This window comes from Hemitrygon akajei, chromosome 3, assembly GCF_048418815.1.
Source record: "Hemitrygon akajei chromosome 3, sHemAka1.3, whole genome shotgun sequence".
Taxonomy (NCBI): domain Eukaryota; kingdom Metazoa; phylum Chordata; class Chondrichthyes; order Myliobatiformes; family Dasyatidae; genus Hemitrygon; species Hemitrygon akajei.
Window position 1 is genome coordinate 186,131,813 of NC_133126.1, and position 13,577 is coordinate 186,145,389.

A 13,577-nucleotide genomic window follows, 5' to 3' on the forward strand; every position below is an offset into this window, starting at 1 on the left:
CCAAGAAGTGCTCAGTCACAGGTGTGTGTAAGCAGTGAATGGTTTTTTGGATATTAAGGATATCAAAAGGATAAGGGATTGGTAGAGGAAAAGTGGAACTACAATTAAAAGTTAGTCATCATCTTCTTGGAGGAGGAGGGCGAGGGAGAGGGAGAGGGTGAGGGCAAGGGTGAGGGAGAGGGAGAGGGCCAAAACAAGCCAATGGTCTTCTCTTGTTGCTACTTGATGTTCAAATAAAGACAATAACCACACTTAAAAGTCAAACAAAATTTGCATTTTATTATCTATCCTCAGAAGCAGAACTCCAAATCAGCTGATAACTGCTATACTCAGGTCACTTTTAATACTTTAAACCTGCAAATATTAAAGTCATTTTGCCAAAAAGGCGAAGGATTAAATTTAGCTCAATCATACTTAATCCTGCAAAAAAAAGTAATCTCTACACATCAACCTTGATCCTCTGCCGGTGTCCCCATACTAACACAAATATCTTACGAACTGTCTTCAAAAATTGTCTTCAGGAAGGAGGGATTAACATATCGAGTGAAGTCAAATCTCGACCAAAACTGAAGGAATACTTAACAGAATGAACATAGAAATTGAAATAGTGTAAACCTGCAGCCAAGGCTTGTCGGCATTCAAATGGGTTTCTCAAGTTGCACAAAGGGGTTTGCTACAAATGAATTTATAATTCCTGCACAGCATTTATATGAACTTACAATTTCCTTCCTCAAATGGCTTCCATAATTCTACATCTCTTGTCTAGTCTGAGCAATCAGGGAAAACAAATACTGAAAGCTTTGCTAACCCTTCTCCTGGTGAACTGATGTTATTTTAGCTCAGGGTTTTGAAGAACTTTAAGCAGCATACACCCCCTCCCCCTTTCCATGCGTGGTCCAATATATTGAAACAAAATTCTGTATAATCATGTCTAACACAAATATCTTACGAATTGTCTTCAAAACTGAAGGAATACTTAATACTTAAAATTGAGTTAATTCTAGCAGTTTCCAAACAAGGATTCCTAAGACCCATTTTCAGATACACTGTGAAACCAAGGCAGATTTCACAAGAACTGCAACAGCAATTAATTTCGAAGTACAGTACATTATGGTACAAAGTGGAGGCACATTGTGTATTAAGTTCAGTTTAATGACTAAATGGTAGTCATCACAATGGTGCATTTGCTAAAACAATTCAAATTAAACAACACAAAAGTATTTTAGGCAGCAGAATAATACACTCAGAATCAACAAGAAACAAGATTTCTTCCTGAATAACATACTGGCACAAACAACCGTTTGGCAGTACTGATATTCCAGGTGTAAATATTGACTTCTTTGATAACAGTACATCAAATCTGGTTCCAATTATTTTGAACTAAACCTTAGCGATTATATATTTTTTAAAAATAATCAGTTACATCAAATCACAGTACAAAACCAGCTTTAAAGTTGAATAAATGAAATAATTGGAGCAATAGGGAAAAAAATTATATAATGTCAAAAGAAAACACAGCTGAACAAATGTACACGTTACAAAGTGAAATTTGCCAGTAACTCACTGTTGTTGATTTTGCTGGTTAGAATCAATGTTAAGTTCTCAAAAGGGAAAGTACAAATGACTGAACAGTTTCATTAGTGTAACTGTTAAAGATTTAGACAAACACGACTCTCAGCATCTTTCATATTTTTTACTTTAATGCTTTACAGCTGCTGTTCAGCAATTTGAAAGCAACCGTTTTAAATGGAGCTCGCTCATGGTATAATGAATGAAGCAAAGAACAATATTCACCATTCACCTAAAGGCCATTCTACACAAAAGGGCTTAATTTGCAAGCCAAGTTTAATCCCAAGAAAAACAAAACACATGCCTAACAGAAGTGCAATGCTTTGCTGCCCCTTTATGTTTCTACATAGAGGCTTTCATCTTTCCAATTATCATTACATCAAAATGTTCACTTTAATATTGACGTCTCCAAGAGTAATGTGAAGATTACATGAGGCACACTGTATCCTTTCTACTCGTGTGACTGACCACAGCTAGCAGGGACTTAGCCAAGGCTCGACACCCGTTCCCAGCTCCCCAAGCTAACTAAACGCTCGTGAAGGAGATGCCAGAGAGGCAGAAGTGACTGCGCAAAGTAGAAGGGGGAAAAAAAAGCAGATTTTCACACTACGATGATGAAATCACAAAGATCAGCTTCAACAGGCAGCTGGCATTCTACCTAGAAGCAAAGTATTTCTTACCTACACTACACTGCATTGAAAATTAAAATTTCAGAATTGTTACTAACACAGTCTGTAAACATGGCGGCTGATTTACAAAGCATTAAAGTCTTTTGTGAATAAAGATTCCTACCCCAAGTTAAACTTCAAATCCATATTAGACCCCCTTCAGATTAGATATAACTTATGAACAAACCTTTAATTTGTGACTTTGATCTAATGGTTACATGCAATGATTGTCAGAAAAGAACACAACTGGAAGTTAAATATTAAATGCCCTGACCATGAGTTTCAAAATACTCAAAAGTACAAAGTGATAGTTGTTCTAAATGGTTAGACAATATAAAATTCATAGATTTATATTTGGCATTGTTTTCTTCTCTACCCTCTAATCCCAAAGTAATATGCCTTAATGACTGTAAACCAACATGCTTTAAGTGCCAGAGTACTACTTTTTCCAATGTTTAAACCAGCAAAAAGGTCTCAGACATCAAGCTCCCTTTCTGCACTCAGCAAGGGATTTTAAGAGCCTTTTTTTTTGTGCTGTGTCCTATCAAACCGACAGATAAAGTCCAAATTCACTGCTTTCAAGAACATTGCAGCCTTCAAATTGAGAAGGGACTGTCAGTCTACCATCAATTCAAGATCAACCTGCAAAGATAAACAGTACGTATTATCCAAGAATCACTGGTGTCACTGCCTTCTTCTTATCCCCCATCAAACATTGATTTCTCTTCCCCCTCCCCATGGTATAGTACTGGTTAATTTTAGCTATTTTTTTTCCTGTTGGTTATCTCACTCCTCTTTGCATATCGTTCTTCTGCCTCTGATTTTACACCCCCCCCCCCCCCCCCACAAGGGCAACATTTATCTGGCTAAAAAAGGAACATTAGTGTGTGAACATTAGATCTTATAGCAATCAATATAAAGCACTTTATGGAGAGCATTGGGACAACTCCAGCTAATAATACTCTTAATGTTGGATAGCCTCCTGTGCTGAAACGCTTCGATAAACCACTGTCACTCGACAAGGTGCATCCAATTATAAAGATCCAGTAGACAAAGTAGCATGTTTCCCCGATCTTGCTCTGACGTCTCCATCTGGCAGCAGGACTGTCAGTCGGCGAACGCCTCACTTTATATTGCGCACGATCCTCCTGCAGTGGTTCGTCTTCATTTCGCCCAGGGCCTGCTCCAGCTTGCGAATTAGATGCAGTAAGGTGGCAGGGTCAGTCTGAAACACACTGGCGTTCTGACGGCCATTCTGTTCCAGGTGCAGCTTCAGAGTCAGGAGAGGTTTGATCTGATGCCTCAAGGCACGACTGGCTAACTGATGGAAGAAATAAGTGGACGTTTGAAACCATCCCAATATCATAGGGCAGCAAAAAAAAAAAAACAGAAGAAAACCGTCTTATTTGTGGTTTTGTCATTTAATACTTCAATAACAGTGTCCTGGGAGGGGTAGCATCTCTGGTGAAGGGGCTCATGGTGTCCATTCTGGGGCAGCTCACTCAGCTCTGGTCCCCACCAGACACTCAGCTCTCACCTGTGGCATGGCAACAGCAGCCACACCTTTGCCAGGCAGACTAAACCAGCTGAGGGCAGCTGGCGGCCTCATAACCCGGTGAGTTAGGGACGTGCCCGTCCCAGAATGCACTGTCAGCTCCAGCAGACTGGGCGGATGAGATCCAGCAGCCAGGAAGGTGGTACCGCAACACTCCGTGGAGAGCAAAGGATGTGTAAGGCACAGAAGGCATCATGGTTATCCACTGCAACCAAGACAGACCCCAGTCCAACACCACTGGACTTGGACTTCTAAGGTCAAGGGAGCGGAACTGCCACAGCGCAATGGCATTTCCACTTCAAAAACTCTCCTACACAAATTCTATCATCGTCGGACATCATTGGCAGTCACCACTTTAATAACAGTGGAATTAGAGCCACAAAAATATACACAATAATTCCTGCCAAGTGTCTATAGACATTATACATGAGAACTCTACAAAAATGGTGGATGTTGCTTCAATTGTAATCCTTAAATGTTTGGATAGACAGACAGACAAGAGTGGTATAGAGGGCTATGGACCAGGTGGATGGGACCAGGTAAAAGACCAGGTCAGCAACCACCAGGTGGGCTGAAGGGCCTGTTTTTGTGTGGTAGTGTGCTCTATGACTAATACAGTTAATCTATTCTCCAAAATCTAGGAAAGGATATGCTGACATTGGAGAGAGTTCAAAGGAAGTTCACAAAAATTATTCCAGGATTGAAAGGCTTGTCTTATGAGGAGCATTTGATGGTTCTGGGCCTCTACTCACTGGTATTCAGAAGAATGAGGGGTTGAAACCTCATTGAAACCTAGCGAATGTTGAAAGGCCCTGATAGAATGGGCGTGGAGAGGATGTTTCCTATGGAGGGAGAGTCTAAGACCAGAGGACACAGCCTGAGAATAGAGGAGTGTCCTTTTAGAATAGAGATGAGGAGAAATTTAGCCAGAGACTGGTGAATCTGTGGATTTTTTTTTGCCACATGCAGCTGTGGAGGCCAAGTGTTATGCATATTTAAGGCAGAGGTTGACAGATTCTTGATTGGCGGGGGTGGGAGGAGAGAAGGGATACAAGGAGAAGGCAGGAGATTGGGATTGAGAGGGAAAATGGATCAGCCATGATGAAATAGTGGAAGATACTTGATGGGCCGAGTGGCCTAATTCTGCTCCTATATTTTATGGTCTAAACACACTTCAAAAACTGGCATAAAGTAAAAAAAAATTAATGCAGAATGTGGGAATGAATAAAGTCCAAATGGTAAAGTGCATTTTTAAAAGGAAAGAACCGAGTGGAGTATTACAGTGACACAAGAGACTCTGCAGATGCTGGAAAGCAACACACAAAATGCTGAAGGAACTCAGCAAGTCAGGCAGAATCTGTGGAGGGAAACAAACAGTTGATGCTTCAGGCCAGAACCCTTCACCAGAAGGGATAGAAAGGGGCAGAAACCAGGATAAGAAGATGGGGAAACAACAGGGTAATAGTATTAACAGTAATTCACTTCATCAAAACAACACTTACCGATTATTGCAAAATGGTGATACAAATCAAAACATGCAAGGGAGAGGAAAGGAAAAGTATACTGGCATAAGCAAGATTGGGATTTGCTGCAGACATAGTTTTACCTGCACATCGAGTCTCCACTCTAAGTTGTGGTAATGAGGGAGATCAGGAGCCAGTTCACCCAAAATCTGCCGAATCTCTCTCCTATTGTCCAGGTACAGCTGAAGCAGCAACTTATTGAGATCTTCCGAAAACCCCAAGACAAGCACAGAGTCCTGGAAATCCACTTCAGAAATCTGATCACAAATTGTATTTATTACACGTTGCATTCAAATTTAACACTGCTCAAAGATGAAATAATTTCTCCTTCCCAGATTAAGGCAGTGATTAAGCATACAGCAGAAACATTGCAAAGGAAAATATCACAGGATTAATACCCATTCTGGGTTGGCAGGGGTCAGGGAAACGACAGCAATAGGATATTCCTATCCAAATCTTTTCTACCTCTCTCCATCGCTTTCTGTAAGTCCTTTAAAACCTACTTCTATTATTAACCTCTCCTAGTAACTGCTTAAGTGGCCTAAAATCAGCATCTTTTGTAATACACTAGAGAAACAAATTTGGACATTCGCCATCTTAAAGTCGGAGATATTGTTTCCACTGATGAAAAGCCACAGCCAGTTTGCACAGAGCAAATCACCAACAAGGACAATGTGATAATCACCAACTTTAAAAAGCTGTTATTAATTGGGGATTAGATACGGGAAAGGACTCTAAGATAACTCACTCAAAATAATGTAGTTTTTATTAAAATAAAATCTCATTGGAAGTCTGCACTCAATGGTACAGAATTAAAGGGCAAAACAGCAGCTCACACTTTGGGATTCATTCTTCTGAAGCAGAATTTGAAACTTTTACCCTCAGTAGGCAAGTAAAACTAGTTAGGGTCATAGAACACTACAGCACAGAAACAGGCTCTTTGGCCCATCTGTCTCATGCTGTCCTGGTCTTTGGCCTAGTCCCATCTAACCACACCCAGACCACAGCTCTCCATTCCCCTTTCATCCATGTAGCATTCAAAACTTTTCTTCAACATTACAATTGATCCCGTATCTACCACTTCTGCTGGAAGCTCATTCCACTCTCACACCACCCTCTGAGTGACCAAACAGGCAAATGAATCATAAATGAAAACGGAGGCAAATTAACCAAGAGATTGAAAAGTGGACAGAAAATGGAAGTGTACAGGAAAAGTACAGGTGGCAGGGTGGTGATATGTCTCTACCACAGGAGGTAGAGACTCTTTCCCTCCACTGGACTGCAGGTCACCCTTGGGTAAGGTGACACCAGCTTTGCCCCCCCCCACCCCCCGTTCAGGGTCACATGAAGTCATGGGAGCAGATGTCACCCATCTTGTAAAGACACTGCCCAGAAGAAGACAATGGCAAACCACTTCTGTAGAAAAATTTGCCAAGAACAAAGGCCACGATCACCTACGTCATACAACACGGTACATAATGGATAAACATACTAGGACACCAAATTAATTTCTTTACCATCATTTTGGAGCTTTCTGTCATCAAGTACATCAGTCCCTCAACTCCACGTTGCACGGTTTCAGTACTCACATTCAGCTTCCCTGCAGGAGGAATAAAAAGCAGAACAGCAGCTACAAAAGTGCTTCAGAGAGGTTAGTGAGAGCCACCGCAGTATCACATCAGGAGGACAAACGAGGATGAGAAACGGTTTCCCAGTCAGCGCCACGGTAGCGTATCGGTTAGTGTGATGCTATCTCATCTCAGGGCATTCGCTGTTCTGCAAGGAGTTTCTGTAAGTCCTTCTTGTGGAATGCCTGGGTCTTTCCCGGGAGCTCTGGTTCCCTCCCACAGTCCAAAGACATAACGGGTAGGTTAACTGGTAATTGTAAATTGTCCTGTGATTTGGATTCAGCAACTTCGATTGGAAGTGGAGATGGGAACAGAGTTAGGATTCAATATCCTACACAATCCAAGTTCATTGTCATTCAACCATATATAGTACTGTGTAAAAGTCTTAGACACATATATATAGCTAGGGTGCCTAAGACTTGCAGAGACTTGTATTTGTCAGCATGGAGCAGAGAGCAAATCTGCTGGGAGTGACGTATGTTTGGAATGGTGAGGGCAGGGAGGTGTGGGACAGGTTGCACAGAAGGAGTGCTGGGGCAAGGTTTGGCTCAGGATCAGACGGACCCAGCCCTGAGTTACCAGGCAAGGTCATTTGATTCCAAACAATTGGTTTATTGATCATTACAGAATGTCTTTCTGGTGCCTCCTGCTCCCTCCCCTCTCCCTTCCCGTTTTCGCAACCATGATACCTCTGGGGCCAATGTATAAAACACTATACAGTCGGCCCTCCTTATCCGCGAGTTCCGCATGCGCGAATTCAACCAACCGTGAATCGCGAAAACCCGGAAGTGCTCTTCCAGCACTTGTTGTTCGAGCATGTACAGACTTTTTTCCTTGTCATTATTCCCTAAACAATGCAGTATAACAACTATTTACATTGTATTAGGCATTATAAGTAAAGTAGAGATGATTTAAAGTACACGGGAGGATGTGCGTAGGTTATCATGGATCGGGATTAAAAAAATCATAAGTTCTCTTACTAAGTAAGTCGGAACAGCTACATCCAGTATTATTTAGCATCAGTTAGTCAAACGTTTATCTTAGAAAATAATATATATTTTACCTTTCTATGCATATAAAACACTTAAGAAATGTACGTATTTCAATAATTAAACCACTGCATTGCTTAGTAATAATTATAGCTTTCATCAGGGCAGGACCTTTCTCACTTTTTCCTTTAAAAATGTTCCAATTATTGACCGACTGTAGCCTAACGCTTTTCCAATGACCGATGGCGTTTCACCTCTTTCCGATCGCTTTATTATTTCCACTTTATTTTCAATCGTGATCGTGATTATTTTCGTGAACAGAAACACTGCGGTTTCAGAGCTCCGCCGGGTCCTAAAGACCACCTCACTGAGACAGGTTAAATAAGGTCAGGGGCTCTGCTGGGTCCTAAAGTCCACTGCACTGAAACAAGTTAAATAAGGGACTTGAGCATCCGCGTTTTTTGGCATCTGCGAGGGGTCCCGGAACCAATCCCTCGCTGATAAGGAGTGCCGACATTAATCAATCAATATAGTCACAATCCAACACAATATTAGCGCAGATCCCTGAGTGACACGGCTTGAAAACTGACAGGTTGACAAAGCCACGAGGTCTGTACTTATATAAGACAGTATAACTGAAAAGGAAGCTATGTAAAGGATATCTTAATTTTTCTACATTTGGATCAGTTAGAAGGAAATGGATTGGCTTCCTGGTTTCTTAGCTGAAGACTCACCTGTTCAACCAGCTATGCAAAACCACATGACTATAATACAATCTTGTAGTTAATATCACGCTGGCTTCACAGTTAGCAGCAATCTGCAAAATTCTGCTTTTTAAAAAAAAACTGGCTCTTTCAATGGAGGATCTACGATGTTACGGTTCTACTGTAAAAGTGCAGCAATTGATAGTAGCAGCTTCCAACATTTGACGTACAGGGCAATGGGAAGGTGTGCTCACTTCCCTGATTCTAGGCAGAAAAATTGCAACGATAGAAAACGCACGAGTCAAAGCTCATCCTTCCTTCAAACGTGACATACTTGCCGCTCCTTCAAATGTTTTGGGATTTGAGCCTTTCTTCAAAAATTCCACAGCAATCCGACAGAATTCTCCTACAACTAAACAAAATCATTGGATAAATAATTTATTACAATATTGAAAACAAAGCAAAAATACCATTTTCCTTGGTTTATATTTTTACTCTTTCCCATTTTTCTTTCTTCTCATCGGACTGGTTTATATATGGGAATAAAACAGTGCATCTGGTGTTCCAACTGCAGGTGGATTATTGTCACGTGTATTGGAAGGTTGTTTGTATGTCACATCATTCTCTACACATGAATGTCACGGAAGAGGAAGTACAAAAGGAAACAAAAATAATTGACAGCTACCACAAGTAGAAGGGATTCTGCAGATACTGAAATCTAGAGCAACATACACAAAATATTGGAGGAACTCAACAGGTCAGGCAGCATCTAAGAAAAGGAATGATTTCAGGAATAGCTTCTTCCCCTCTGCCATCAGATTTCTAAATGGATATTGAACCCATAAACAGTCCCTCACTACTTCCCCCCCCCCCACCCCCACCCCCTTGATTCTAAGGAATAAAGAGTCAACAATTCAGGACAAGACCCTTCATCAGGAAGGGAGGGGGAGAGAAGCCAGAATAAGATGGGTGGAGGGGAAGGAGTACAAACGAGAAAATGACAGGTGAAGCCAGGCGGGTGGTGTTGGGGGGGGGGGGGAGTACGGGAGGGACGTGGGGGTCGAGGAAGGGGGTACGAGGACGGGGGGGGGGCGGGGGGGGGAAGGACGGGAGGGGCGTGAGGGACGAGGAAGAGAGTACGAGGACGGGAGGGGCGTGAGGGTACGAGGACGGGAGGGGCATAGGGGACGAGGGGCGGGGGTACGAGGATGGGAGGGGCGTGGGGGTACGAGGACGGTAGGGGCGGGGGACGAGGACGGGGGTACGAGGACGGGAGGGGCGGGGGGACGAGGACGAGAGGGGCATAGGGGACGAGGGGCGGGGGTACGAGGATGGGAGGGGCGTGGGGGTACGAGGACGGTAGGGGCGGGGGACGAGGACGGGGGTACGAGGACGGGAGGGGCGGGGGGGACGAGGACGAGAGGGGCATAGGGGACGAGGGGCGGGGGTACGAGGATGGGAGGGGCGTGGGGGTACGAGGACGGGAGGGGCGTGGGGGTACGAGGACGGGAGGGGCGGGGGATGAAGAAGGGGGTACGAGGACGGGAGGACGAGGAGGACGGGACGGGTGGGATGATAGCGGAGGGATGAGATGGGGAGTGGAGGAGGGACGAGCGGCCTGAGCAGAACCTCCTCCGCCTATACGGACCCTGCCCCGCACTGTCGCCCACCCACTAACGCTGGGAGTGTGGGAACAAGCGCCACTAACCCACAGCGTCCACACGCGTTAAGAATCCCAGATGCTCCTTGTGCTCGTCGGACAAAACCAGCAACATTTTCCCTCGGACGGGAGCGTCAGCAGAGGGGCTGGCATGCAGACACAACACTTCCGCCCCGCTCCGCCGTCATCGGCCCCTGTGTGAAACACAGAGCGCCAACAAAGGTTCCGCTCACTGTTCTGAAGTTCCCCAGACACTAAAGCCGGGCGCCATCCGATGGTGAAACTCGGCCAGTGAAGAGACCCCAATTAAAGTCTTCGAAAGGCAAGCACTCGAAGTGGTGCGCATTCTTTTCTCTTGAAAACCGCGATTTTTAAAATACACCCTTGACGTTAACTTTGCACCTAGCTTTTTATTAACTTTTTATTATGATTTTTTTGTTTATTCAAGGAGTTCGAGCCAGCATTTAGTTGCCCATCCCCAACTGCTCTCGAGTTAAATAGATGAAATAAATTGGTGAACAAATTGCTTTGTTTTTGTCACATTTAGCGGGGTAGAGTGAAAAACTTGACTTGTATATCATTCGGACAGATCGATTCATTGTAACGTGAAGAATAAACTGTTAGAGTTACAAAGAAAGTACAGGGAGACAATAAAGTGCAAGGTCATAGCAAGGTAGATTGTGTGGTCAAGAGTCCATAAGACCATAAGACATAGGAGCAGAATTAGGCCATTCAGCCCATTGAGTCTGCTCTGCCATTCCATCAGGGCTAATCCCAGATCCCACTCAATCCCATACACCTGCCTTCGATGCCCTGACCAATCAGGAAACAATAAACTTCCTCCTTAAATATACCCACGGACTTGGCCTCCAATGCAGTCTGTGGCAGATCATTCCACAGTTCCACTACTCTTTGGCTAAATAAGTTCCTCCTTACCTCTGTTTTAAAAGGTCATTCAAACCAAACATGGATACAGCTGAATGAGACAGCATTCTTCTGGGCCAAGGTGGGAAAACATACATGCACATACAAAATAATGAGAGAGAAAAAAAGAACTTAGTCATGCAAGAAAACACATTTTTAGTCCAAGACCCTGAGTGAGAAATTCTACTGATCCAACACTAGAGGGCAGCATTAGACAGAAGAGGCTAGCACGGATGCCACGCTACACCGCCTCCAGCGTCTCCTCCTCACCTGGACTGCAGCAACAGGCAAGCCCATGGCTCGAGACCTAGTCCTCGCTACAACCGAGGCGACACTGGTGCCTCGCCTCCTGTCTCCCCACCAAACAAGAGAAACAGGCCCGCAGCAGTCAGTGTCCAACAGGGTTTTATGATCATAAAAGAAACATCCAAGTCAGTCACTCGCAGTCTCTCTGCAATCCACCTTTGCACACCAACTCCAGTGCCTTTGAGTAGGTTTGGAACTCATTACATGTACTGAATGACTGCTGAGAGATAAGACAATCAAAGGCAGACTTTCAATGGTAATGTTGCTCCTAGTTTAGTATGTTTTTGGGTTGGTATATTGTTAGTGCTGCTCAGAAAGGCAATAGGAAAAGCTGGTGGCTCTCTGCACCAGAGGTTGCGTCCTGAGGTCAGCTGTCATTATGTGTGGAGTTTTCAGGTCCTCCGTGTTACAGCCATCAGGGAGGACGTACGAGAGCTTGAAGACCCGACTCAACATTTTAAGAAGAGCTTCTTCTCCTCCACCATGGGATTCCTAGATGGTCCATGAACTCATGAAGACTACCTTTTTAACATTTTCAATCTGCACTTTCAACTTATTTTTGTAAGTATAGTAATTTTTATGCTGCTGCAGCAAAAGAACAAATTTCATGACATACGTCAGTGAATATAAACCTGATTCTGGTTGCGATTCTCCCCGTGACTGCAAGGACCTGCTGCAGGTCCTCTGATTTCCTCCCACTTCCCATAGATATGTGGTTGGGCCCTCGCATATAGGAGCAAAGTAGATTCTGGGGGAGCAAGTGTTAATGAGAATGGAGCATTAGTATTAGTGTGTTTAAATTAATTTATTTATTGGGGTATAGCGTGGAACAGGCCCTTCAAGCCACACCACCCAGCAACCCTCAATTCAACCCCAGCCCAATCACAGGACAATATACAAAAACCAATTAACCTACCACCCAGTACATCTTTGGACTGTGGGAGGAGACTGGAATACCCGAAGGAAACCCACGTGGTCACGAGGAGAACGTACAAACTCCTTACAGGCATCGGCGTGAATTGAACCCAGGTCGCTGATACTGTACAGCGTTGTACTAATCATTATGCTACCATGCCACTCCAATGATAGGTGATGGTTAGCATGGATTCAGTGGGCCAAATGGCCTTTTGCTCTCTTTCCCTGTGACTCAATTGTGTAAGCAATGTTGGATAGAGTATAAAATTGTTTATCTTTCTTATTCCTGCTTGTGTTCTTATATATTCACCTCTGTATGTATAATTGTTCAGTGAATTTGGATTATTGCAGATTCTATGTTTTTTGTCTGTGTATGCCTCTTGAATCTGGCTGTCTGATTTTTCATGTCTTGTTTTATTTTCAGTCTGAGCAGGTCTTTAGAAAAGAACAACCACAATTTCTTTGTCTTTTCTGTTTGTTTGTTCTTCATTTTTCTAACACTTAATAAATGGCCATAACCAGTAAGTTTTATGCCTCATCCTTGACTTCCGAAGAACCTTTGGATCATATGAGAACCAGGATCCGACTGTCATTTCCGACAAGATCATTTAACCACAAACAGAGGAAATCCCGTTTTCTCCTTCTGTGTCTGTAACTTTTCCTTCTCCCAGACATTAAATCCCCCTCTGATTCCTTTTACCACTCAGAAATAACCAACCACAGAATGCAAAAAATATGAAGCATTTATCCAATTCAACACAGTGCTCACAATGGACAAGTTCAAAGTAAATTTATTATCCATGTACGTATACGTCACCATATATGTAGAATACGTATAGAAGACTATATATAAGAATAATGTGAGCTGCCTTAATGACGATAGCCCGGTAGCACTCACATCGACAGTGATGAAATGCTTTGAGAGGTTGGTTATGACTAGACTGAACTCCTGCCTCAGCAAGGACCTGGACCCATTGCAACTTGCCTATCACCACAATAGGTCAACGGCAGACACGATCTCAATGGCTCTCCGCATGGCTTTGGACCACCTGGATAACCAAACACCTAAGTCAGGATGCTGTTCATCGCCTATAGCTCAACATTTAATACCATCATTCCCATAATCCTGATTGAGA

At 43.4% G+C, this 13,577-nt stretch overlaps 1 protein-coding gene across 2 annotated transcripts; it reads right to left on the minus strand.

The window, feature by feature from the left end:
- Positions 1-252: 252 nt before the first annotated feature.
- On the minus strand, positions 253-10,503 carry commd2 (COMM domain containing 2). 2 transcript variants are annotated; one of them, XM_073041581.1, is made up of 5 exons: positions 10,345-10,503; positions 8,971-9,048; positions 6,833-6,915; positions 5,399-5,572; positions 253-3,558 (listed from the first exon to the last, which is right to left on the minus strand). In XM_073041581.1, the coding sequence occupies exons 1-5, from the start codon at positions 10,409-10,411 to the stop codon at positions 3,361-3,363; spliced, it is 600 nt and encodes a 199-aa protein (XP_072897682.1). In that variant the 5' UTR covers positions 10,412-10,503; the 3' UTR covers positions 253-3,360. The 2 variants fall into 2 exon arrangements, with proteins under 2 accessions (XP_072897682.1, XP_072897683.1); XM_073041582.1 differs by lacking the exon at positions 10,345-10,503 and adding an exon at positions 9,369-9,518.
- Positions 10,504-13,577: the final 3,074 nt, after the last annotated feature.